Here is a 23,811-nt window from a genome sequence, read left to right on the forward strand (position 1 = left end):
AATTAAAAGACTTTAAAACCTCAACTTTTAGTTAGGAGAGTTCATGTATTATCCAAACTTACCTATTTAGAAATGTCATCCGTCTAAGCTGTAAGAAGTATAAGCAGTCTATGCATCAAACTAATCATCAAAGTAACTTGTAAGCCTTTTTGAAAGAAAGGGTGGAATATTGAATATTTTTATCTAGGTTCTCGTATTAATATACCTACTGAAATATACTAGTTAGAAACAGCTTAACGTAGTTTTAAGCTAAGCTCCATAGCATTTTCGAACCTTAGAATACACTAATTGCAATGGCGTCACAGTGAGACCTTGTTTGTTGTTTATGCTTTTGGCTCGACAAAGCTGTGTGGTGTGTGGGTGTATTTTTCGTACAAGAAGAATTACACGGTGCTTTCAAAAACATCCCTGACTGATTACAGATAAGATTCTAGCGTGGTTTCACATAAGGTAGTAATACGATCTAGGTGTAAGAGAAGTGAATATGTGTTTTGTTGACTACATAACTAACCAGTCTTGTCCATCTAGCAGAGAAACAATACCAACGTAATTGCAACCATGATAGAGCTCCGATACAGCACGACAATGATTGTTAAATCGCGCATAGGTCCTATATCGATATTATTTTGTTAATAGTTACAACGTTAGGTAAGCAGATACCGGACAGATGTTGAGGATATGACTGGGATAAAAGAGCCCTGGGTAAAAAAGGTCCATAAAACTGATCCCCAGAAAGACTTCTGATTTCAAAGTTATCTTTGACCTTTTTAACTTGACTTGCCTCTTAATAAGAGGTTGAATGTAAGTTTTCTTTGTTTCCTGTGAAATTTTCTTGAAATTTCTGAAAACTTTTCAACTTTTTGGAAACTTTCCACAACTTGCACATCTGTAAATGGGACTGTACCTTCCTTCTTCATGCAAACTGTAAAACGTTACTTTTTAATTTATGTCTCTTGGAATTGATGAGAAGAATATTAGTAAAAGGACATCCAGTAACTGTTTTCTTAGACTTCGTTTTAAAGAATTATATAAGTAAGTCCCGACCAGAAATATATGATCATTGTCAAGAGGGCGCTGTTATTTTCATGTATAGGCTGGCAGTTCAGTTTAGTATGAAAAAAATAGTCACAACGAAATTCTGCAATATGATCATATATTACTGCTACTAATGTGAATTGTTATTTCATTAGAAACTATATCATATCTGGTACTCTCACACGACATCTGTAGATAGATAACCGTCTAGTAAGCTATAGCTGTGGGAATTTAACTGCATTCACTTGTGACTAAATCGAGAACACAGACTTCTAGCTCGCGCTTGCAATATCTATATCTGGATATTTTAATGCCATACTAAGGTGCTTGCAGCGGGACGGAATCGGCACAACATTCTGCCAGACTAGTTTATTTTACCCCGAATCAGTGTCCCAATAATATGCTAATTTGCAAAATCGTTTTACTTTCACGATATTTCTAGTCGGGCTAACCAAACGAACGTGAGCGGTGTACTATATCAATACGATAAGCAAAGTGAGTTTAGAGTAAATATTAAATGACATTTATAGGTGATACAATATACATGTACGCGAATGTAATGTGTATGAATAACTTTTACTATTGCAACTGCATCAACTCTGAAATCACAAAATCCTGGTTTTCATAAATCGTCTGTCGAGTCGAATTGAACATTTGTAGGTATATGAGATACTTGTTTTTTTTTTAATTATTAAATTCAGGGTTGCGTATAAGTATATATCTTGTACCACGCAATAAAATACATCACGTATAATATGCATTTATTAATAATAACAATGTAATATGCCGTTGAAATTAAGTATCTTGTTATTTTTTTACTATTACAACTAAGTGGTTTATTATGAAGACAAAATAATAGGTATCTAAGAAAATTATTTTTTTAATGAGAAATCAGACTTTTTAAAAATATTTAAACATAATATATTTGCTCTAGAGATGCCGCGAATACTAGTGTTATACTAAATATTCGGCCACTCTCTCGGCCGAAGCGCTGAATATTCGGCATGACATGCGTACATTTTCAATCACATTTATGTCTTATGAAAAGTTCGCCAACAAAGCACATCCTTATTTTATTTATAGTTAAATTTGGTGGATTCCTAACCAAGAAGTCAAAATTTTTAAATAGTTGTCATAATTTCAAGTAGGTATTATAGTTATTTTAAGTTTATGGAGGCGTTTTTTTAATTTTATACACATATGTCATACATTTTCGCTTAAGTTATATATATTATACATTTAATTTAATTTGTCTTAAATAGATATTAAATATTTTTTATGTACTGTTAAAAGTTTTCGTAGCGCATCAGTGGCATCAATCACTATCAGAATAAGAAAATATTAATTGGACTTTGATCTATGAATTTTGTAGTAAGAACGTTGATTTTATTTTTTTCGTATTTTAAACAAATTGCGTTACATAGTCATTTATACAACAAGAGAACAATGTTTGATATTTCTTCAAGTGCTTATTTTAAGTCCCGTGCAAGCCAAAGATTCTATAATAGTAGTAATCTCTGTATTTTTTAAATTTATTGTTTTGATTGTACAATAAAATACTTAAAATGTGGTGTTTTTATCAAAGTTTAAACTTTTTTTAAATGAATCAATTATTACTTATGAATTAAATACTCGTAGGGTGTTTCGGAATGATGCGGTCTGACTTATTTGGGGGGTCTATTAAGACGTCAATATACCGTTGAAATACGTTTGAACTTTTTTGTCTCTATCTTTTTGCTAATCTCGTGAAAGGGAGAGAATATAATCCAAATATTTCGAACTCGTATTAGGCGCCGCACGTAGAAATTACATTCCAATATAAAGGTCACTTGAATGTAATTTTGTCTCACTCAGTGAGCAAAGTGCGATATTGCTCACTGTTTTAAACAGCAAATTACCTTTGTTCGAGCTGCTGAGGTGAAAAAATATTTCCATCTAATGGAATGCAGTTGTTTAAGAACAATGTTTGTCGTAACTTTGCTCAATCTTATTTATCTTAAATCTTACCACGTAATTTATGTGCAGCAAGTGCAGCAACCCATATTGTTCATGCACTCATACCCTTTACATCCACTGTCGTAAACGTTAATTATTACTAGCGCCCTTGCTGATTTGCCAAGATTAGCGCCGACATGCGACGGCTGCATTGACGTTCGTTTGTGCAGTTGCATAAACTAAATTAGTTTAATTTGTCTTATATTTATATATGAATAAATAAATAAATATAAAAGGTACATTTATACACGAATTGACTAAGTTCCACGCTAAGCTCAAGAATGCTTGAGTTGCGGGTACTGAGACAACAATGTATGTATATAATACAGTGTAAAGTCCATATAACGTCACTCGATCGATATAACGATTCACTCACTATAACGTCGAGATTAGTTGGCTATAGTTGGTTTTACTTTAGAATTAATTTCTCTCTATATAACGATGGCTCTCTATAGCGTCAAAAAACGTCCGGTCCCTTTAATATAGTATAATAGAGTTTACGGTGTAAACTTTACACTGTATATACATACTTAAATACATATAAAACGCCCATGACTCAGGAATAAATATTTGTTCTCATCACACAAATAAATGCCCTTACCGGGATTCGAACCCAGGACCACCGGTTTCATAGGCAGGGTCACTACCCACTAGGCCACACCGGTCGGCCAAATATATATCAAAAGGCAAGGTGAGCTGTAAATGTTCTACAAATCAAATCAAATATTATTTCATTTTCAGGCAACCAAGGCCCATAGATACATACCTACCTTATATACATATATACATACTCGTACAGCCAGCGTCAAATACTTCGTAGCAGTCAAAGTAGCCAAATAGTTCGGTACACCATATATTTAGTATGGTGTACCGAACTATTTGGCCACTTTGACTGCTACGAAGTATTTGACGCTGACTGTACGATAATAATAAAGGTGACGTTTGAATGTCCACTGCAGTCAAATGTCAACGTCGTTTATGCAGCAGCTGTATGTGTCAATTTCCTTGAAAAAGGAGTGTGACGAGAGACTCGTAAAAAAGCGGCCAAGTGCGAGTCGGACTCGCCCATGAAGGGTTCCGTACCATTTATGACGTATTAAAAAAAACTACTTACTAGATCTCGTTCAAACCAATTTTCGGTGGAAGTTTGCATGGTAATGTATATCATATTTTTTTTTTGATTTATCATTCTGTTATTTTAGAAGTTACAGGGGGGGGGAGGACACACATTTTTTCACTTCGGAAGTGTCTCTCGCGCAAACTATTCAGTTTAAAAAAAAAATGATATAAGAAACCTAAATATCATTTTTGAAGACCTATCCATAGATACCCCACAAGTATGGGATTGATTAAAAAAAAATTTTTTTTTAATTTTATGACGTATTAAAAAAAAACTACTTACTAGATCTCGTTCAAACCAATTTTCGGTGGAAGTTTGCATGGTAATGTATATCATATGTTTTTTTTAGATTTTTCATTCTATTATTTTAGAAGTTACAGGGGGGGGGACACATTTTACCACTTTGGAAGTATCTCTCGCGCAAACTATTCAGTTTAGAAAAAAATTATATTAGAAACCTCAATATCATTTTTAAAGACCTATCCATAGATACCCCACACGTATGGGTTGGATGAAAAAAGATTTTTTGAGTTTCAGTTCTAAGTATGGGGAACCCTCAAAATTTATTGTTTTTTTTTTTTTCTATTTTTGTGTAAAAGTCTTAATGCGGTTCATAGAATACATCTACTTACCAAGTTTGAACAGTATAGCTCTTATAGTTTCGGAAAAAAGTGGCTGTGACATAATCGGACAGACAGACGGACATGACGAATCTATAAGGGTTCCGTTTTTTGCCATTTGGCTACGGAACCCTAAAAATGAGTGACTACTAATTTTATAAAGGAAATTGATAGATATGACGGCGGCAACAACGACGCTACGACAGTAATGCAGCTGCAGTTGACACCCGAATGTCACCTCAATCTTAAAAACTAAAAACTATTTTGGCGACAACAGTTTTCTGCTGCGTCAACTGTTCCGGTGCCGGTAATGTATGCTTTTAGGGTTCCGTACCTCAAAGGAAAAACAGAACCCTTATCTTATCACGTTTGTTTGTCTCTCTGTCCTTTTGTCACAACCAATTTGCTCCGAAACTACTGAACCGATTGAGATGCAAATTAGTCCTACACTCATATTATATAAATCGGTGACTCAAAGACGGACGAGTAACGTAAAAAAAAATCAAACTCGGCGGCCAGGTTCGGTGACTTAATAATTTTTTTTTAAACTTCTTTTTTTTAATTTATTTAGAAAACAAACAGCCTTTTACAAATATATTTAAAGTAAATGAACTAAAAATAGGACTAATGTTTCCTACATTACTAAGAAAACTATTACATAGAAATGTAAATTACGCAATTATATTTGCCCATACACATTGCCAAGCGTGAGTCGATCTCAAGTGTGTTCCTTGGTGCGCGAATACGACTCGTGCTTTGCCGGTTCTTTTTTAATAATACAGTTGACATATTATAAAATTAATAATTATCCCTTTAATTGTATAAAGTTGTGTAAGTATGTATGTATAACTGCTAAAAACGTTTTCATACAGAAATAGATTGAGCAAGCAGAGAGACGAGAAAGGCGTGTATATAAAGAATACCACAGGCTTGTCAAAAGTCACTTGGTAAATAAAACTATGACGTACCAGTAAAATCACCTAACAGGTTATTTTACTTCATCAGAAAAAAAATTAACAATAGCTTCACGTGTGCCAAATATTTTATGTTTAAAGCTAAAAGCCTTTAGAGTCAATAATATATACTAAATATATTAACTTAAACATTTTACTCACGTATTTTTAATAGCTACGCGCAACATGTCTCCATTTTCAATGCAAATTAATTTAGAATGATGACCTATTCACTAAATAAATTTTCACTGATATTGCGTATAACTAATTAATTACCGTGCAGCTCTTAATTCTTCTAAATATATCTAAAGTCTGTCTGCTGTCACCTGAATATTACTTTGCTATTCGCCGCACTTGACGTAAATGACAAAGTAAGATTGCGATTGTTTAATATTGTGCAAACATGATATTCGGTAATGCCGGATGAAAAATTGAGATTGATGTGGGTCGAGCCATATATTATTGGCTAGGTACGAAGTGCGTAGTGAAGGAAATACAATACAACCGCCAACAACGCACGGCGTGGGAAAAAACACATTGTGAACTTTGTAGGACGCCATCTTCCTACTATTTGACAGCTGTCGACTATCGTAATATCTCTCACACTCAATCGGGCGGCATTAAACTCATAACTGTACTGTATCGTTTTTATAAGCGGCTCGCGAGCAAACATAACGAAATTACCTTTACAGTACATATGGGGCTACTTTATAGCACTAGTGCGAGAAGTAGCATATTACGTTACTGTGTCGAACATTTAAAGGGCCATATGTACTGTAAAACGTTGTACGATACATGTGCGAATAGGTAATTCGCAACTCGTGTCGATTTAAAACACTCCCTTCGGTCGTGTTTTAATTTATCGCCACTCGTTTCGAATTTCCTATTTTTCGCACTTGTATCGTAATGTACTATTCTATTAAGAATAAGTGCACGTTATAGAATTCAAAAGTATAGTTCTCATGTTCATATTTTTCATAGGTAGATTGCTAAAAATAGACATCACAGCCCGCTTAAGACTTACACCAAGGACAGACAAGAACCGCGAACCAATGTAAAATCGATAATTGTAAAGGTAATCGTCGATTTTCTTAATTATACTTAGGTATATATTAAATGAACCGTTATAATTACTAAATTATGGGGAAAACAGAAATTAATACAGCTTAAAAAATAGACAAAGTCTGACATATAAATGAAACTGAAATCGTGTTCTTATATAATAAGAAGTTATATTTTGATCTTGTTTGTTCATTGTAATAATTTCGAAGGGGAGTGAACAGATTGATGACTGACATTTTATGTAACACATGTTTCAACGAAATAAATAAAGCCATTAAATAAATGTGTGTTGCGTGCCAATATTTGACAAATTGAAAAAGATGGACGCGTTTCTTTGTATAAAAGGAGGTAGGTAGGTAGGTACGGTCACGTCTGAAAATATCGATATGGACAAAATGACAAATTCATGTATACACTAACTTAATAAATGGGCAATAAGGTCGTGTATACATATTTTTGACACGTTTTCCGTATCGATATTTTCAGACGTGACTGTACATTTAAATCTCTAAACTTTGATGGATGCTCTCCTTTCCAATCTCTTTGTCACTGGACAGGATATGTAGGTATACAATAAGTTTACAACCTGCCAAACATTTGCACATCGACTCCACGTTATAATAATACCTCAATAGGTACCGACGAGTATAAGAAACATTTCATATATTCCTTTGCGCGAGATATAACTTGGATTATTTAGAATAACATCTTTGTAAAGCTCAGAAAGCCTCTTATTTTTATTTAGTGAGCACCGCCGGTGCATTCTGAATACGCAAGTCGTACTTATTAAGCTAGTTGTTGGGCGTAATTATAATTAAGTAAGTAAGTTCAACTCTGTAACCAGTTGATTGCATTTGAATTAGTAAAGTTAGGTATTTCTGTAGCAGTTAAAGTTGGTCTACCGGGAGACCGGTGTCACCCGTGTATGAAAATTAGATTGAACCTAGGCTTACGGGCTATATACTATTTACTCCTTGCTTGCGCAATATTGCAGTTTATCTAAATTAATGACTAAATGAAATGAAATGATGAAATTTATGACAACCGTTCTGGCGTAGTGGGTAGTGACCCTGCCTATGGATCCGATGGTTCTGGGTTCAAATCCCGGTTGCGGCATTTATTTGTGTGATGAGCACGGATATTTGTTCCTGAGTCTTGGGTGTTTTCTATGTATTTAAGTATTTATATATTAAATATATCGTTGTCTCACACACACAACACAAGCTTGAGCTTACTGTGTAATATTTTTTTAATTAATTAATTTATTATTAAATAATAGGTATGTATTTTTCTTTTACTCGCCCTCAATATAAATATATTCATTATATACCTATACATTATAAAACAATACACATTGTGACATTGTCACATTGTATAGAAATTGTTATTAAAAATAACCTAGTTACTAATAGGTAGGTAGTAGCAATTCAACTGAATTTAGGTAGGTAGGAAATTAAGATTTAATTAGTATACTTACCGTGTAATATTTCAGACACTTTGTCAAATAAGACCTTGAGAAATTATTCCCTTCATCCATCAAATAATCAGTCAAAAGTCACATACGTAATACCTACTTCCTGAAATCACTTCCGTGAAAATATCGATTAGCCTAACGTGTATGGTTTGGTTTGATTGATGTTTTAGAGTAAACTCGATGTGTGTTATGCGTGGGCAGGAATCCGGATGTGACTTACCAAATTCTGATATTTCCCTACCCTTTATTTTGTCAGTGGATTAATAATTTACTCTTATTTTTTTCAATAAATCCTAAAATTAAATAAATATTGACGTCAATTTCTCGAACTTCAACGCGTTTAACGTTTCGTAAAACGCAATTAATAGTTAAGTATATTTTTTTACAAGTGGGCAAAACTGTTGTTTAACCCCCTTATGGTAATATTGATACTCAAGCAAGCGTAATATTTTTTGCAGCGTTTGTTCCAAGTAACTAAGCCTTTGTACCATACTGCAATCGATGCTGATCCATTGTGATCGTTTATTAAGTTATTACCCACTACAGTTCTCCATGCAGCAGCATGGCTACTTCAAATGATAAAGTTTCATTGCTGTGCTAAAGTTAGTAGGATTATCCAAACACTGTAACTATCTATGTTACCTGTTGATTGCACGTGTCAGCACATTTGCTAATCTCCGGGAAAACGATAACTACCTATTTTGTTGTTACAAAGAAAATATGTGTAGGTATGTCAGGCATTTCCCTAATCATTTCTTTATATATTTCATTTGGATAGGGACTGCAGCTGTGTTACTCTTGCATCGTTATTGCTGTAGTTATGAGACGGGCGATGACCCTCAAAAATTCCTTGATGAAATGAGTGACGATTGAACATCCTAATTGCGACGGCATTGTGGCAACGGCTTCAATACTTTTGTGCCCTAAACTTGTCATTTTTATGGTTATACATAGTATAGTTTAAAAAAAGATCGACGCGGTCTTCGTATTATAGAATATATTTAAACAGATTTCAAAATATATTCGTAAATTCACATTTTCACAGAGCGCGTAGTTACGTTATTGTAAAAAGCGGCCAAGTGCGAGTCGGAATCGCCCATGAAGGGTTCCGTACCATTTATGGCGTATTAAAAAAAACTACTTACTAGATCTCGTTCGAACCAATTTTCGGTGGAAGTTTGCATGATAATGTACATCATATATTTTTTTTCGTTTATCAATCTCTTATTTTAGAAGTTACAGGGGGGGGGGGACGACACATTTTACCACTTTGGAAGTATCTCTCGCGCAAACTATTCAGTTAAGAAAAAATGATATAAGAACCTCAATATCATTTTTGAAGACCTATCCATACATACCCCACACGTATGGGTTTGATGAAAATAAAATTTTGAGTTTCAGTTCTAAGTATTACCCCCAAAATTTTTTGTTTTTTTTTCTATTTTTGTGTGAAAATCTTAATGCGGTTCAAAAAATTCATCTTCTTACCAAGTTTCAACTGTATAGTTCTTATATTTTCGGAAAAAATGGCTGTGACATACGGACGGACAGACAAACAGACATGACGAATCCATAAGGGTTCCGTTTTTTGCCATTTGGCTACGGAACCCTAAAAAATATTAGTATGCGAAGCAGGTATCGAACGCTGAACGGGGTCTATGTCCGAATGCCTGGATGCCGGCGAATTTCATTACTCTAGCTAACTAGGAATTACAGCTAGCCGTGCTACGGGTGCCTGTGCAGGGAAACGACCCCAGTCCCCACCGGGTCATTAACGCTCGGTTTTAACCACTAAACTTTGAATTTTACGACGGGTTTCCATTTTAATTGTAGGTTTGTCTTTTGTTTTATTTAACTTTGAATTCAAATTTTAACTAAGCATTTTAGGGAAACCGGATCCAGAAGGGAATCGTAGGACTGAAATTATCATAAAATATTTATTTTCATCGTACATTAAAATTGTTACATTGTTCGTCCTACACCGATGTTAATAGCAGTAATAAATTATATAAAGTTCAAACTTAACGTAACAAGCTTTACAGAATTTAAGAGAAATTATCCATTAAGATTGTTTTAAATGACAAGCCACTCTCTAGTCAAAATACATTTGCCGAATAAAGCTAAAATTAATGAGGCCAGATATCTACTTAATTCAACTGTGTTCCATTTAAATTAGTAGGAACATTGGGTACAAACTAGTCGCATACACTTAACACAATAAAACAAATATTTTTACTCAAAATGTTTACATATAACTTAATTGCTATCAAATCTCTTAAAGGCAAATGCCTGAAAACGTGTAAATATTAACATTAAAGTAAAACCTCGCGAGCTAGTTAGCCGATAAAACGAGCAAAAACATTTCTGAGAATGTTGTGTAACTAATACTCTGGCATAACAACTTTGTCAGATAGAAAGAAGGGAAATCAAAAAAAAAATGTAGGGGTGAAGGGTTGACTTCTCATAGAAAATTTGAATTTCGCGCCTTTTTCTACTGACAAAGTGGGCGTGCTAGAGTATAAAAGCTGAAATGATACGCTGTGCGGTAAAGTTTGATAACTGTTACTAAGTTAGGATCCTTTTTGTTTTAGGTACGATGGCGAGGGTCTTCGCCATAGTACTGGCGTTATGCAGCGGTGCACGCGGCCAGGGCCACCACGGCCGTGTCTTTTACCTGCAGGACACGTTAAGCCCAGTGCAGAAATTTGACGCTGCCTTGGGCACGGCCTCTGCGTTTTCTCCTTTGCCAGCTAGGTTACCTGTTAACGGATTTGGGTGAGAAAAACTGAATAACAAAACATGAATCTAAATAAATAACAAAATTGTTTAATCACCACAATTTAAAAGAATATATATTATTGTGCATCCATTGTCCTAGACAAACAAACAAACCAAACTAATTGAGTGTAAGTTTAAGTCAAGACATTTTTGTAAAAATAACTTGTTTTATTAGACACTAAGACTGGTCAGGTAAGTGTGTTGCTGTTAGTACCTTACACAGTAGATTAAGGAAGAATGTTGAGTGCTACCGTTCGCCAACAAACTGTCAAGCAGTTTGGCGAAAAATATGTAAAAAGAATTATGCTGTGTATTTAAATAAAAATATTAAAAAAAACGTTGAACTAAAACCAATATACATAAGCAACGATTAAATTGATTTGTTATTGTGTAGCCACGAAACAACGAATACGCTATACTCGTAACAGTGGCTGCCACTATTGACACACATAACATATGTTAGTACACACACTTAGGTGACTGCCTCTCACAATACTTTTACATGTTGACTAATCATAGGATTGGGATATTAATGTACAAGATGTGTATAGTATCTACATAAATATAACTTTACTGTACAGTGTGTGTATATATGCATGTACTTAAGAGGAAAGGGAACGAAGTCAAGTGACCGCTTCTCCATACAAACGTAGTCCTCATTTTCCTCTCCTCTCTGAATATTAACATTGTAGAAAACATTTTTACGAAATTTGATGTATACGAGTATTAACTACAACGATGCCTCTTTGTTTGATTTGTCTCGATTTTTTTAAATGTTTCGAGTGTTAGTAACTTTTAAAAAAGCGGCCAAGTGCGAGTCGGACTCGCCCATGAAGGTTTCCGTACCATTTATGACGTATTAAAAAAAAACTACTTACTAGATCTCGTTCAAACCAATTTTCGGTGGAAGTTTGCATAGTAATGTACATCATATATTTTTTTTAGTTTTATCATTGTGTCATTTTAGAAGTTACAGGGGGAGGGGGGGGGGGGGGCACACATTTTACCACTTTGGAAGTGTCTCTAGCGCAAACTATTCAGTTTAGAAAAAAAAATATATTAGAAACCTCAATATCATGTTTGAAGACCTATCCATAGATAGCTCAAACGTATGGGTTTGTTGAAAAAAAAAATTGAGTTACAGTTCTACTCTACCCCCAAAATTTATTGTTTTTTTTTTTTGCTTAATGCGGTTCACAGAATACATCTACTTACCAAGTTTTAACAGTATAGTTCTTATAGTTTCGGACATGACGAATCCATAAGGGTTCCGTTTTTTGCCATTTGGCTACGGAACCCTAAAAATCGTATGGAGTTTGTTTTCGCTCCTATTTCTTATAATAATCAAAAAATTATAATAATATGAGTAATTACCATAATGTCAATATCCGGGGAGGAAACAGGGACTAAGTTTGTATGGAGAAGTGGTCGTCCACTGTCGTAAATATTAAATGCGATGATGCAGATTGATATGAAATTGGAGCGACATTAGGTCAAATTTTTTGACAGCTTGTGAGATCGCAATATTTTCAAAGGATCATAATTATTATAGGTATATAACGTTTCATTCATGAAGACGCGTACCTTGACTCATAATGTCATGTTATTAAAGATTAGATTTGAGAAAACTGTGCGACATCGTGGATGACACGTAGTATATATTTCTCTTTTTTAGACCATTCAAATGCGCTCCTGTGCGCAGTAAAACTTAACGGCTGGCGTGTTATGATATGACAATTTCCATAAGTGAGCACATCAAGTCGTTAGGTCACAAGCATTCATCAAAAAAGTTGTAAGGTGCTCCAGATTCGTAATTGTGACTATAAACTAAAGTTATCCTCACTAATTTCAGTTTTTATGAAAAAATACTGTATAAAACTAAGTAACACACATGTGCACCGAATGTTAAAAGAATGACCGACGAAATGTACTTTAACATTCCTTAAACGTTGTAAAGGGCCAACGTGTCTCTCGCCACGTTGTGGACACAATTCTCTTGATGCAACGTTTTATCTAGCTAAAATAAGTAACATAGAGGCTCGGATAAATACATTCAGCCAGGAAATGTAGTGTTTGAAAATCACCAATAGAAAAACTTTCCGATAGCTTATTTAAATTTTAATTTACCTATAGTTCGGGCGGGGACCGTATGATCTGCTACGTCATCTGATACAAGGATAAGCCCCATGGCAACAATTCATAAAAACGATGCTAAATTTGGAAAAAAATAGTAAAAAAAAATTGGGTGAAAGCACGAAAAAACGTAACACTTCCGGTTACAAAAAAAAGTGAATTCGTTCCTTCCAACCCTTTAAATGCCCGGCAGACGCACTTTCGGCCATTTGGGAGCTGGCAGACGAGTATTTTCTGAATCTACATATAAATTGCGATATGTTGCCACAAGTTTCATCTTCGTATCAGATGACGTAAATTTCACCTTTTTTTCGTACCTTTAAGTGCCCGGCAGACGCTCTTTCGGCCATTTGGGAGTTGGCAGACGAGTATTTTCTTAACCTACATATAAATTGCTATATGTTGCCATAAGTCTCATCTTCGTATCAGATGACGTAAATTTCAATTTTTTTCGTACCTTTAAGTGCCCGGCAGACGCACCTTCAGGCATTTAGGAGCAGGCAGACGAGTGTTTTCTGAACCTACATATAAATTCCTATCTGTTGCTACCAGTCTCATCTTTGTATCAGATGACGTAAATTTCTTTTTTTTTTTTGTAACCAGAAGTGGTACTTTTTTCGTGCTTTCGGCCAATTCTATTTTTTTTACTAGTTATTCCAAACTTAGCATCACTTTTATGAATTGTTGCTATGGGGCTTATCCTCGTATCAGATGACGTAGTAGATCATACGGTCCCCACCCAACTACTAGTTGTTTTATGTTGATATTTTACTAGCATATTTTAAAAATAAAGAGTTGAGCTTATCAGAAAATTCGATCATCCTATCTTATTATCTAATCATTATTTTATCATTAAAATTTACGAAAAATATAATATTGTGTCTGCAACCGGTTTGATGTTGTACTTATAATATTGCACTTTCCATTAACTGGGTATTGCATGTGCTGTGTTGTTTACTCCCTTCTGTCTACAGCGGACCAGCCTCACCGGGACTTCAGGCCGGCAGTCCACTAAACAGGTTAATAATCCCTTTTTGTACCTTTGTCTTTAACTTTTATTGTACTAAAACTTAACGACCATTGCAGGATGTTTCCCATAAATACAACAAACGGAACATATTTCACTATGCAACAATTTATTTCACTAAGATCCCTCGGGATATAATTGGTATTTTTTTGTGTATCCACTCAGAAAAACCAATACCGATAGAAAACACAGTTATGTAGAATTTTGAGTGATGCAGATTTTACGATACCTACATAGTTGAACAAAGCCAAGACTTTGATAACAAATAAGAAAATTGATTTATTTTCCATTTGGTTTTGGTTTCTGCTGATGTCAGGAACTTACTAAAGCTGCGTACTTGTTGCTAGCTACATGTTTTATGGAACGCAGGTTCTACAAGCAGGAGACCAAAGTTTAAAGTTTAAAGCAATTATGGAAACGTTCTCTACGGCATTTCGCATGTTCTAAACAAAATAAATGTTTTCCGTAACGAAAGACGTGGCCTGACATTTAATTTTCTACTGGGCTAACGTGAGGGGTATTTTAATAAGCGTCAATTATGTGGCAACTTCATTCATATTATTATATTTATAAATAGTTCAAGTAAATTATTTGGCACAAACAAGCAATAAATACAGTCGATGTAGACATATGCGCCGAGCCGGCGTGCCGCCGCCGATAAATGATCGGCGTGAAATCGGCGTGACCTTGAGTTAACACTCAATAGCTAATTGTTAACACAATTCATGTTTCAATTGTTAACACAATTAGCTATTCTAAGTTGGTATTTGGATTACAATATGGATTTTTTTGTATTGCATGTGTTACAGTTGTCAGATATACATCAATCATTAATTAAATGGAATAGAATAGCCAGTTACCTACACAAACTATTTGACACACTCATTAAAGTAACTGCTAAAATAGAAAAGGAAAACTAACTGGCTAATGTTGCGACCATCATCCTTGCTTATTTGCTTGCGTCGTAAAATGTAGTGGAGTTAAGCAAAAATTTGAGAATATTGATGTGCGAAAAGTGTCGAAAGCCTGAAAAAAGACGTGTGCCAAAAATGTCGAGAAATAGAACGAAAGAGACAGAGTGACAAAGATTCACTGCCAATCCGGCGAAACGCGCAAACGCTTGCCCCACGGAAATGGCAAGCTGTAAATGGGTGATGAAATATTTTCTTGTCACTTGTTGCTCTAGTCTGTTTACAGTCACCTGGGTCACTGTGGGGCTAATATGACTTGGTACAAAAGTTCTTGTAACAAACTGTGCCACTATTGTCGCCTGGCTGACGGGAATAATAACAAGAAATATATCGAAATGGCGAGTTTTCTTAAGAAAATTGAAGATAAAAGTTGTAGAGAGGTCTTAAGATCAACCATTCCAAGACCAAAGTAATGGTAGTGGTAGTAGTAACAGGGCAAACATACTCCCAGTTGCCGACGCACTTGGTATTACGAAAAAGTTTGTATATCTTGGGTTGATAACCAGTTCCGGTGGTTGCACCGCCGAGATACGCCGCAGAGCTGGCATGGCTAAGAGTGCTATGGCTAACCTCGACAAGATCTGGGAGAACAGAGGTATTAGACGTGCAACTGAAGTGTACTTGGTACGAGCACTCGTCTTTTCAATATTCTAGCATAGTGCCGAAACTTGGAGCCTCAAAAAAGGCGAAGTGGCAAAAGTTGTCGCTTTGAGATGTGGTGTAAACTGCTAGATACCTTGGATAGCTAAAAGAACAAACCCCTCCATTCTCAGAGAGCTCAATATCGCCACTCAGCTCTTCACAACATGCCTTGGGTGAGCCCTTAAATTCTTTTGACATATTATGCGGTTTTCAACGCATGATGTGGAAAAAACACATGAATGGCAAACGTGCTCAAGTTGGAGTGAGATGGTCGAACGCTATGAAGAGGTCGGCTCGCGGAAGTCTGCACTGAGCATTCCACACGGCCTATGACCGTACGAAATAGAGGAAAAAAAAACATGTGGTATGACGACAAGATAACCATTAAAAGGAAGCCATAGCAGTCCATTATCTCTAGCAAATTTCAAAGATATTTGGAGTTCTGTTTAGTTAAAGTACGTCATTTTTAATGAGAAGCGCTGGTGGCCTAGCGGTAAGAGCGTGCGACTTGCAATCCGGAGGTCGCGGGTTCAAACCCCGGCTTGTACCAATGAGTTTTTCGGAACTTATGTACGAAATGTTATTTGATATTTACCAGTCGCTTTTCGGTGAAGGAAACCATCGTGAGGAAACCGGACTAATCCCAACAAGGCCTAGTACCCTCTGGGTTGGAAGGTCAGATGGCAGTCGCTTTCGTAAAAACTAGTGCCTGCGCCAAATCTTGGGATTAGTTGTCAAAGCGGACCCCAGGCTCCCTTGAGCCGTGGCAATATGCCGGGACAACGCTAGGAAGAAAGAAAGAAATTTTTTAATGAGAATCATGAGTAAACGGAGAGTTACGGATTGGATCGAAGGTCATTAGGACCAGGTAACCCCTTAATGCAAGCCAGTTACTATGGAAATCAAGTTATTATACTTATAATATCATATCATATCATATTTACAAACCCTATTTTATTAACTCTATTCAAAACTATACGTAATTCATTGACCAACAATCTGGATTGATGAAATTTTCAAGAAAAACAACAAATTAATGATTTCTCTTGAGAAACCTGAAAGTCAAGGTCACGCCGATTTCACGCCGAAAATACGCCGCCGCCGCCGATTTTTTGACAAACGCCGCCGCCAGTCATTTTTTAATCGGCGTGCACGTCTAAGTCGATGTTATATATTTGTAATCTACTCACAAAGTACTTTTGGTACTGCACATGGTATGTTTAAAAGAAAAAAAATTAATAACTTTGTACTGCCGACTTTGAGTAAAAAGTAAGTACCCCCACCATTTTCGCGCTTGTCATCTCATATATTTGTATTCAGGACATCAACCTGAATGCATTCATACCATATCCGAGCTGACATGAGCAAAAATCGATTTCTAGGAAGACTTTTGAGACCCAAAAACCGCTTTACTAAAAATATAAATGCTCAAGTATACCTACCTCAAAATTGTGAGTGATTCCTTCGCATTGCGAAGCTGTGCTACTTACTTAATAATTAAGTTTGCTCTCGTACTTCGAGATTGCGGAAGATTGCAAGTGAAGATACATGGTTCAGTCCATTTCTTATTGGACTCGCTTAGACTTTTGTACGTTATACATTTTCTGTTCGAGTTTTACTCTACTATAGGTAGATAATTGTATCTAAGAGACGCAATAGTTTATGTCGCGTTTCTGGATTAATGACAAGTAAATAATGAGTAAAGTACATACAAATAAAGCATAATAATCATATTTTTATTAATAAGTTTCTGATGTGCAGTTTCAACAATCCGCCGCCTCCTTTGGGAAACGGTGTGGATATCTCAGGGCTGACATGCGGGCTGGCGCCGCCGTTCTGTGGAAAGTCCCGGTACCGAAGCATCGACGGTTCCTGTAATAACCTCCAGCGGCCCGTGTGGGGTATGCCACAGACGCCCTATGGACGACTATTGCCGTTCAACTACGCTGACGGTAAGTGAAAACAGAGAGATGTACAATGAATTATATTATTTGTTAGCAAACAGTAAGCCATAATTGCCACCTTACGGATAACATTTAATCCGAGTGGTTAATAAGGTCATAATTCAATCCAAATTACACGTAAATACAAACTCGGACATGTTTTAAGCTTAGGATTAATTGCTAAATTATCTGGTTCTTTGGAAGTTGGGACGGCCTTTAGTTTGGGACGCCACATGTGTGGATACCCTTGCGCCGTCCCACCTTCCAGGGACTTCGACCAAGGCCGGAACGGCCGCCGAAGCAGCCGAGCGCCTCAAACGGCGCAGATATGCATCCATTTGAGCCGTTTGGGGTGGAGACCCTCGGACCCTGGGGACCCGGAGCCCATTGTATTTTCAGAGAGCTGGCGAAGCGTCTCATTGATGCTACGGGTGACCAGAGGGCTGGTTCTTTCCTTGCCCAGCGAATTGGCATCGCCATACAGCGCGGTAATGCCACCAGCCTTCTGGGCACCCTATCATCGGGCGACGAGCTAGCCCCCATTTTTTATTTGTAAATATATGTATTTAGATATGTTTCTTTACTTTAGTTATATTCTTTTTTGTATTTTATAAATTTTAATAAGTTAGTTTAGATATATTATACCTACTGTAAACTTACTTGTCTATAATTATTAAATAATAAAAAATATATTATCTATAGGTAACTACATACTTTGCATATACATATCTATACCTGTCTAAATTTAAATCGTATATTAATTTACAATGCAAATGTACCTAACTAGTTATGCATGGTCTAAAAAGACACCTTCCTTAGGAGTATACTGAGGCATTGTGGTTAGTGTGATGCACTTTTTAGGTCCCTAAGTGGAGATTTATACCTGACGATGACGGTATGGTGAACTGTTTACTAACTTTTACGACGATCATTAACTTTAGCACTTAGTGAATTTGTTACCAATGTAGGTAATGGTAATATTTTATGATTTAAGAAAAAAAAAATTTTGAAACTATATACCATGTTTTTTTATATATATTTTTTTTTTTGTTTTACGGGCATTAAACACGATTCAATATGTAAACAAGCCCTGAGGCAAGTGTACACGCTCGTAGGATAAATAAATAATGATTATCTCCAAAATTTAGTTAATTAGAATATGGTGTCTTTAGGAAAGTAACTTAATTTAAGCTCAGGAATGAATCCTTGAAATAAATGGAATTAAAAAACACGGTGTAAGCAAAACAGTCCAAAAATACTTTTTTATGAACTTGAGAAGGTATCTTATAAATATAACCTTATTGTCACCTTTTCTATCAACATTAGATGTTTTTGTCGAACTTTTACTCCGAAACATTTACAAATACCTCAATTAACGTTAAAATCAACGTTAATTAGCATTCGATCTAGTCTGAATGATTTGAAATATTACCATACTTTTTTTAGGGTTCCGTACCCAAAGGGTCAAATGGGATCCTATTACTGAGACTTCGCTGTCCGTCCGTCCGTCCGTCTGTCACCGGGCTGTATCTCATGAACCGTAAATAAGTGTGTGCGGACTACTGGCTCATCAACGCAGATCTGAAATTACGTACAAAAGCTAAAAAGTTTTAATTTGCAAGAAATAAAAAGCGATTTTGAAAAATTCCACTCCTAAGAGGGTTAAAAAGGTGATGAATTGGTGTATAAGACTGTTTTTATTTTAAGATAAAAACTTGAAACTTCGTAATCTAACATTTTAAATTTCGAATAAGGAATATTAATGGAATACAAGAAAAACAATCTCTTCGTTCTTTAAAGCTACATATCCCTCAAAGCGGGTTGTGACGTACTTGAGAATTTGTATCGGGAACAAATATTTTTTCATCACATTTGCTCGAAAAAGATCGAAGAATATTTTGTTCCCGCGGGAGTTATGGAGTCCCCTAGGGCTATATTATAGCTTTTTTTATATAATTATGTCACTTATTCATACAAACCAAGTAGCATATAAGTGAGTTTTACTTTTAAAATACTGACGATATTTGTAATTTAATATTTTTGGTTATGTTTAAAATTATTTAATTTAACAGCCATTTAAAATATTTTTACATAATTTTCAATCCTGGCTGATTGCCGAATAGGTCTGTACCTTCGATGCCTCATCTGCCCAGAAATTCCAAAATGGCGGACGAATGTTTGATATGTCACCGTATTTAAGAATTTTTTCGCTTTAAATTTTGTTTGTTCTTTGCAAGTGTGATGAAAAACATTGCGTGTAACTCCGGGGGTAAGAATATTGTAAACTCGGGTCAATTCCCTCCAGCCTGTGGATATGGGGAATTACCACCCTCGTATCCAAAATTTCGCTTACCCCCTTCGTTTCACAATGTCCTATTATGAATGAGGGACTTGAAGCTTCGTTGAAATACATTGTGACATACTAATGTTACGTGTTGACAGGCTAATGCATCTGCACAATGTTCACGGGAAAGAAGTAGTGGGCAACATCTAGTGCTGTAATAATATCTCTGATACATGACCCCCTGCATACAAACTTCTATGCATGATGCAGAGGTGTCAACTATCTTTTCAGCTGACTGCATAAGGTCTGCTTTTACTGATCCCGCATTGGATCTTTTTTTTTTTATCAAAAATGATGTCATTTTATTTACGTTGCTTTCATAAGGCAGGTACCAAAAGGAATACACAAAAAAAAAAAACCTTAAACTTGCATAAATGAGCAAAGGCAAAATATTACCTACTACTTACCTACAAAAACAACAAACCACCTTTCGTGAAACAGCTACTTTTCATAATGTGCCTCTGAGTGGTGTAGGAAACTACGCACAATTGCTGGTTTCCTTAATAAAGATCATCTCTCAAGTTAAACAGGTCCAGAGTAATGAGTAGGAATTTTACCTTAGCAAGCCTTTATTAAACGGGTTCGTACTCGTATATAGGTCGTTTGTTCGTATAGAAAGCCGTGCATACATGCTGGTTACCCCCATGTAAGTCTTTTGTTCTACTGCGTGTTCGCTAAAGCATACGAAATGCAAACTATTTAATTAAACGAGTATGTACTGTCCTTGTAGTTAAAATTGTGAACAATTATTAACTGAGAATCGAATTTATTTGTAGGTATAAGCGCTTGGCCAGTATCGTCGACGGGGCAGCCGTTGCCAAACCCACGCACTATTAGCCTGGCACTGTTCCCTGACAAGAACCTCGTGGACCCAGTGTGGAACCTGAATGCCCAGCAGTGGGGCCAGATCATCACGCACGACATGTCGCTCACGGCTGGAGTTACGCAGACCCGTAAGTTTTCTACAACGTAAAAATCTTCGGAAGGATTCTTTTTAGTTGTTCATTCGTTCGAAAATGACACTGTATATGAATAATATGCTTCTACATAATGAGTTGATTAAAAATGTAATAATGAACATCGTAGTAAATTTGTCCCGTGATACCAGTTCATTAACTATGTATCGTCAAAATAATCCCAAGCTTTATGAAGCTTTTAATAATACTAGATTTAAGTATATTTAGTTTCATAATGTGAAGGGGAATACCTACTTGATAACAGTGGCTAGGTAATAATGAAATGATTACTGTACAATAGACGCAATTAACTCTCCTAATAACCTCGTGGATGAAACAAAGAAAACTTTATAACCCTCATCCCCCATCTGGGTTACCTGCAATGTATCAAGCACAACTAAACGCGACAATTATAGGATTCTTTTGAAAATAAGGTTGTGGTAGATAATTTTGCGCTCTTAGTTGTGCAAGATATTATTGCAAGAGTCTATACATACATTCATTGTTGGTATACCTGAGCGTAATCTTTGGTAAATATCAACATACATGATATGTTTTGACGGCACGCCCAATCCATTAAAGTAACGTGCGCGTAATAATACTAATAATCCTTTTCGGAACATTGGTATTTACGGACAAAGTTAAGGTACACCGCTGTAATAAAAAAAAACTCTGGTTTTTAGGGTTCCGTAGTTAATTCCATGGATTTCTGATGTTTCCTGGTACTACTACTTAGGCAAAAAAATACTCCTTATGCGATGAGAATTACAATACAAAATAAATATTGGACATACATTTTCATACAATTATTTTTACTCACAATCATTATAATATTTATTCGTGAAAACAAAGATAGTTTAATATTTAAACTATTTAGACATGAGATAGTATCAGGTATTATTTTCCTGAGGTAAAATAATTGGTAAAGGTATAATAATGACGTTCATATATCATAAACCTTTGGACTACAATTATGTTTTTTATATATTCTACTATCTGGTCTCAGTATTATGACATAAATTGCTAGTATACTTATTTAACGTCTTATAAAAATAATGGACGATAAAGTGTACCTACAGTAAAAAAACGTTTATTATCCCTGAAATGTCAAAATATGACAGCTATCAGAATTACACGGAACTAAAAATCAGAGTTTAGTTGACGCAATATATTTTGCACTGATATTTCGAGAAACGAGTGTGGAGAATATTTTATTCGCAAACTATACAGCGTGTATATTTGATACGACCACATAATCAAAGGGTAGTTAGTTTAAGCTGTAATGAACTCACTTTCATAGGATTTATAAAAAAATACCGACTTTTATTTTTCCATAATTCATTCACATTTACTAAAACCTACATTTAGTTCAAGTTTGTGGCTATACTAAAATTACAAACTGTAAACTAGAGTTATTTGTCAAAAATGTATTTGTTTTAGATACCTACATATAGACGACTGCGACACACTCTTAGTACTTAGTATATAAGTTTTCAATTGTAATCGTCAGAGTTAATGAGAGTGCTAAATTAATAAAGTGGTAGTAAAGTTGCAAATTTTCGTAAAAAGCCTGCGTTTTGAAAAACAGATTATATAAATTTATAATGATGTTTTTTCGATTGAAGTGAACTTTAAAAAAAATAGTTTAAAAAAGTACACTCGCTATTTTCGATAAAGATTATATGTAGGCCCTTTTGAGAGATTTAGTCACATAATTGAAGTACAAGTACTTAGGTAGCTACTTTATCTAATATGTAGGTAACAACTATTGATTGCTTATATAGTTATGATATTGAAGATATCTAAGCATCTTTACGCGAGTCGAACCAAAATATCGAGCATACTTACGGGCCTTACGGCCGTACGTGCATACATTTTGTCCCACATATAATTATTTTTATTTTTATGCTTCATCTTTATTTTTTAAACTTCAACTATTATGTTACGTAAAACCTAGTTTGGAAACATCTACTTACTTATTCATAAGATTTAGATGCGCCTTTAGATTTATCCTTAGCAATATCTACCAAATAAATTTAACTTGGTGAAATTCTTTGCATAGTAATAATATATATGCATTGAATTATTAGTGGTAGATTTAAACTGTCAGAATCACGTTGTGCGTGTGATTGAAATTATGGATTATAATTTAGAATCATCAACAGCAGTTGCGCTTATACAAATTGTTAGATGAAGATTCTGTGAAAAGCGTTATTCTAAATGCGTTTACAAACAAAGGATACTTAAATGGTGGTAAATTATGATGCTAAACTCGTCCTCCTAAATTAAGTACACCATTCTCTGGAGAAAGACATAATAATAACAACTCGATTTGTTTTTTGAGCCGGGTCTGCGGAGAATGTCTATAAAATAAAAAAGGTTTGACGCATATTCAGCATTAAGTAGATAGAGTAAACAGAGAGTTGTTTTGGAATATTATTTTTAATTTAAATATGTTTATGTAACAATGTGAATGAGAGCCAAGTCAAAAAATAACCATAACGCGGTAATCTCATTAAAACACGCCAATATACGACAGTTTACTTTAAAGGAAGATACGAGCATGTGTAATAACAAAATACATAATTACTGCAAAAATCACAAAATTTTATTTTATTTTCAGCATGCAACGAGACAAGCAACGGTAGTACCTAAATTTATACCTAATTAATAATGTTTGTGTTTTGTGTTATATCTGTTTGTTTGTTCGTGATTCATTTGGTGGCTTTTCTTGTGACTCGACGTCGTAGGGGTAGGG

General features: G+C 35.2%; 1 protein-coding gene across 4 annotated transcripts in view; it reads left to right on the forward strand.

Annotated features, from left to right (window-relative positions):
• Positions 1-23,811, forward strand: part of LOC133516044 (peroxidase-like) — a 105,358-nt gene that overhangs the window by 52,300 nt on the left and 29,247 nt on the right. For 2 of the 4 annotated variants that reach the window (XM_061848763.1, XM_061848760.1), the window contains 5 exons: positions 10,851-11,034; positions 14,145-14,189; positions 17,572-17,762; positions 20,874-21,050; positions 23,677-23,697. In XM_061848763.1, the coding sequence (XP_061704747.1) occupies positions 10,856-11,034; positions 14,145-14,189; positions 17,572-17,762; positions 20,874-21,050; positions 23,677-23,697 (613 nt within the window). In that variant the 5' untranslated portion in view covers positions 10,851-10,855. The remainder of the gene's footprint in view (positions 1-10,850; positions 11,035-14,144; positions 14,190-17,571; positions 17,763-20,873; positions 21,051-23,676; positions 23,698-23,811) is intronic. The other 2 variants (XM_061848761.1, XM_061848762.1) reach the window with 2 other exon arrangements.

This window comes from Cydia pomonella, chromosome 3 (genome assembly GCF_033807575.1).
Source record: "Cydia pomonella isolate Wapato2018A chromosome 3, ilCydPomo1, whole genome shotgun sequence".
In the NCBI taxonomy this organism is placed as follows: Eukaryota; Metazoa; Arthropoda; class Insecta; order Lepidoptera; family Tortricidae; genus Cydia; species Cydia pomonella.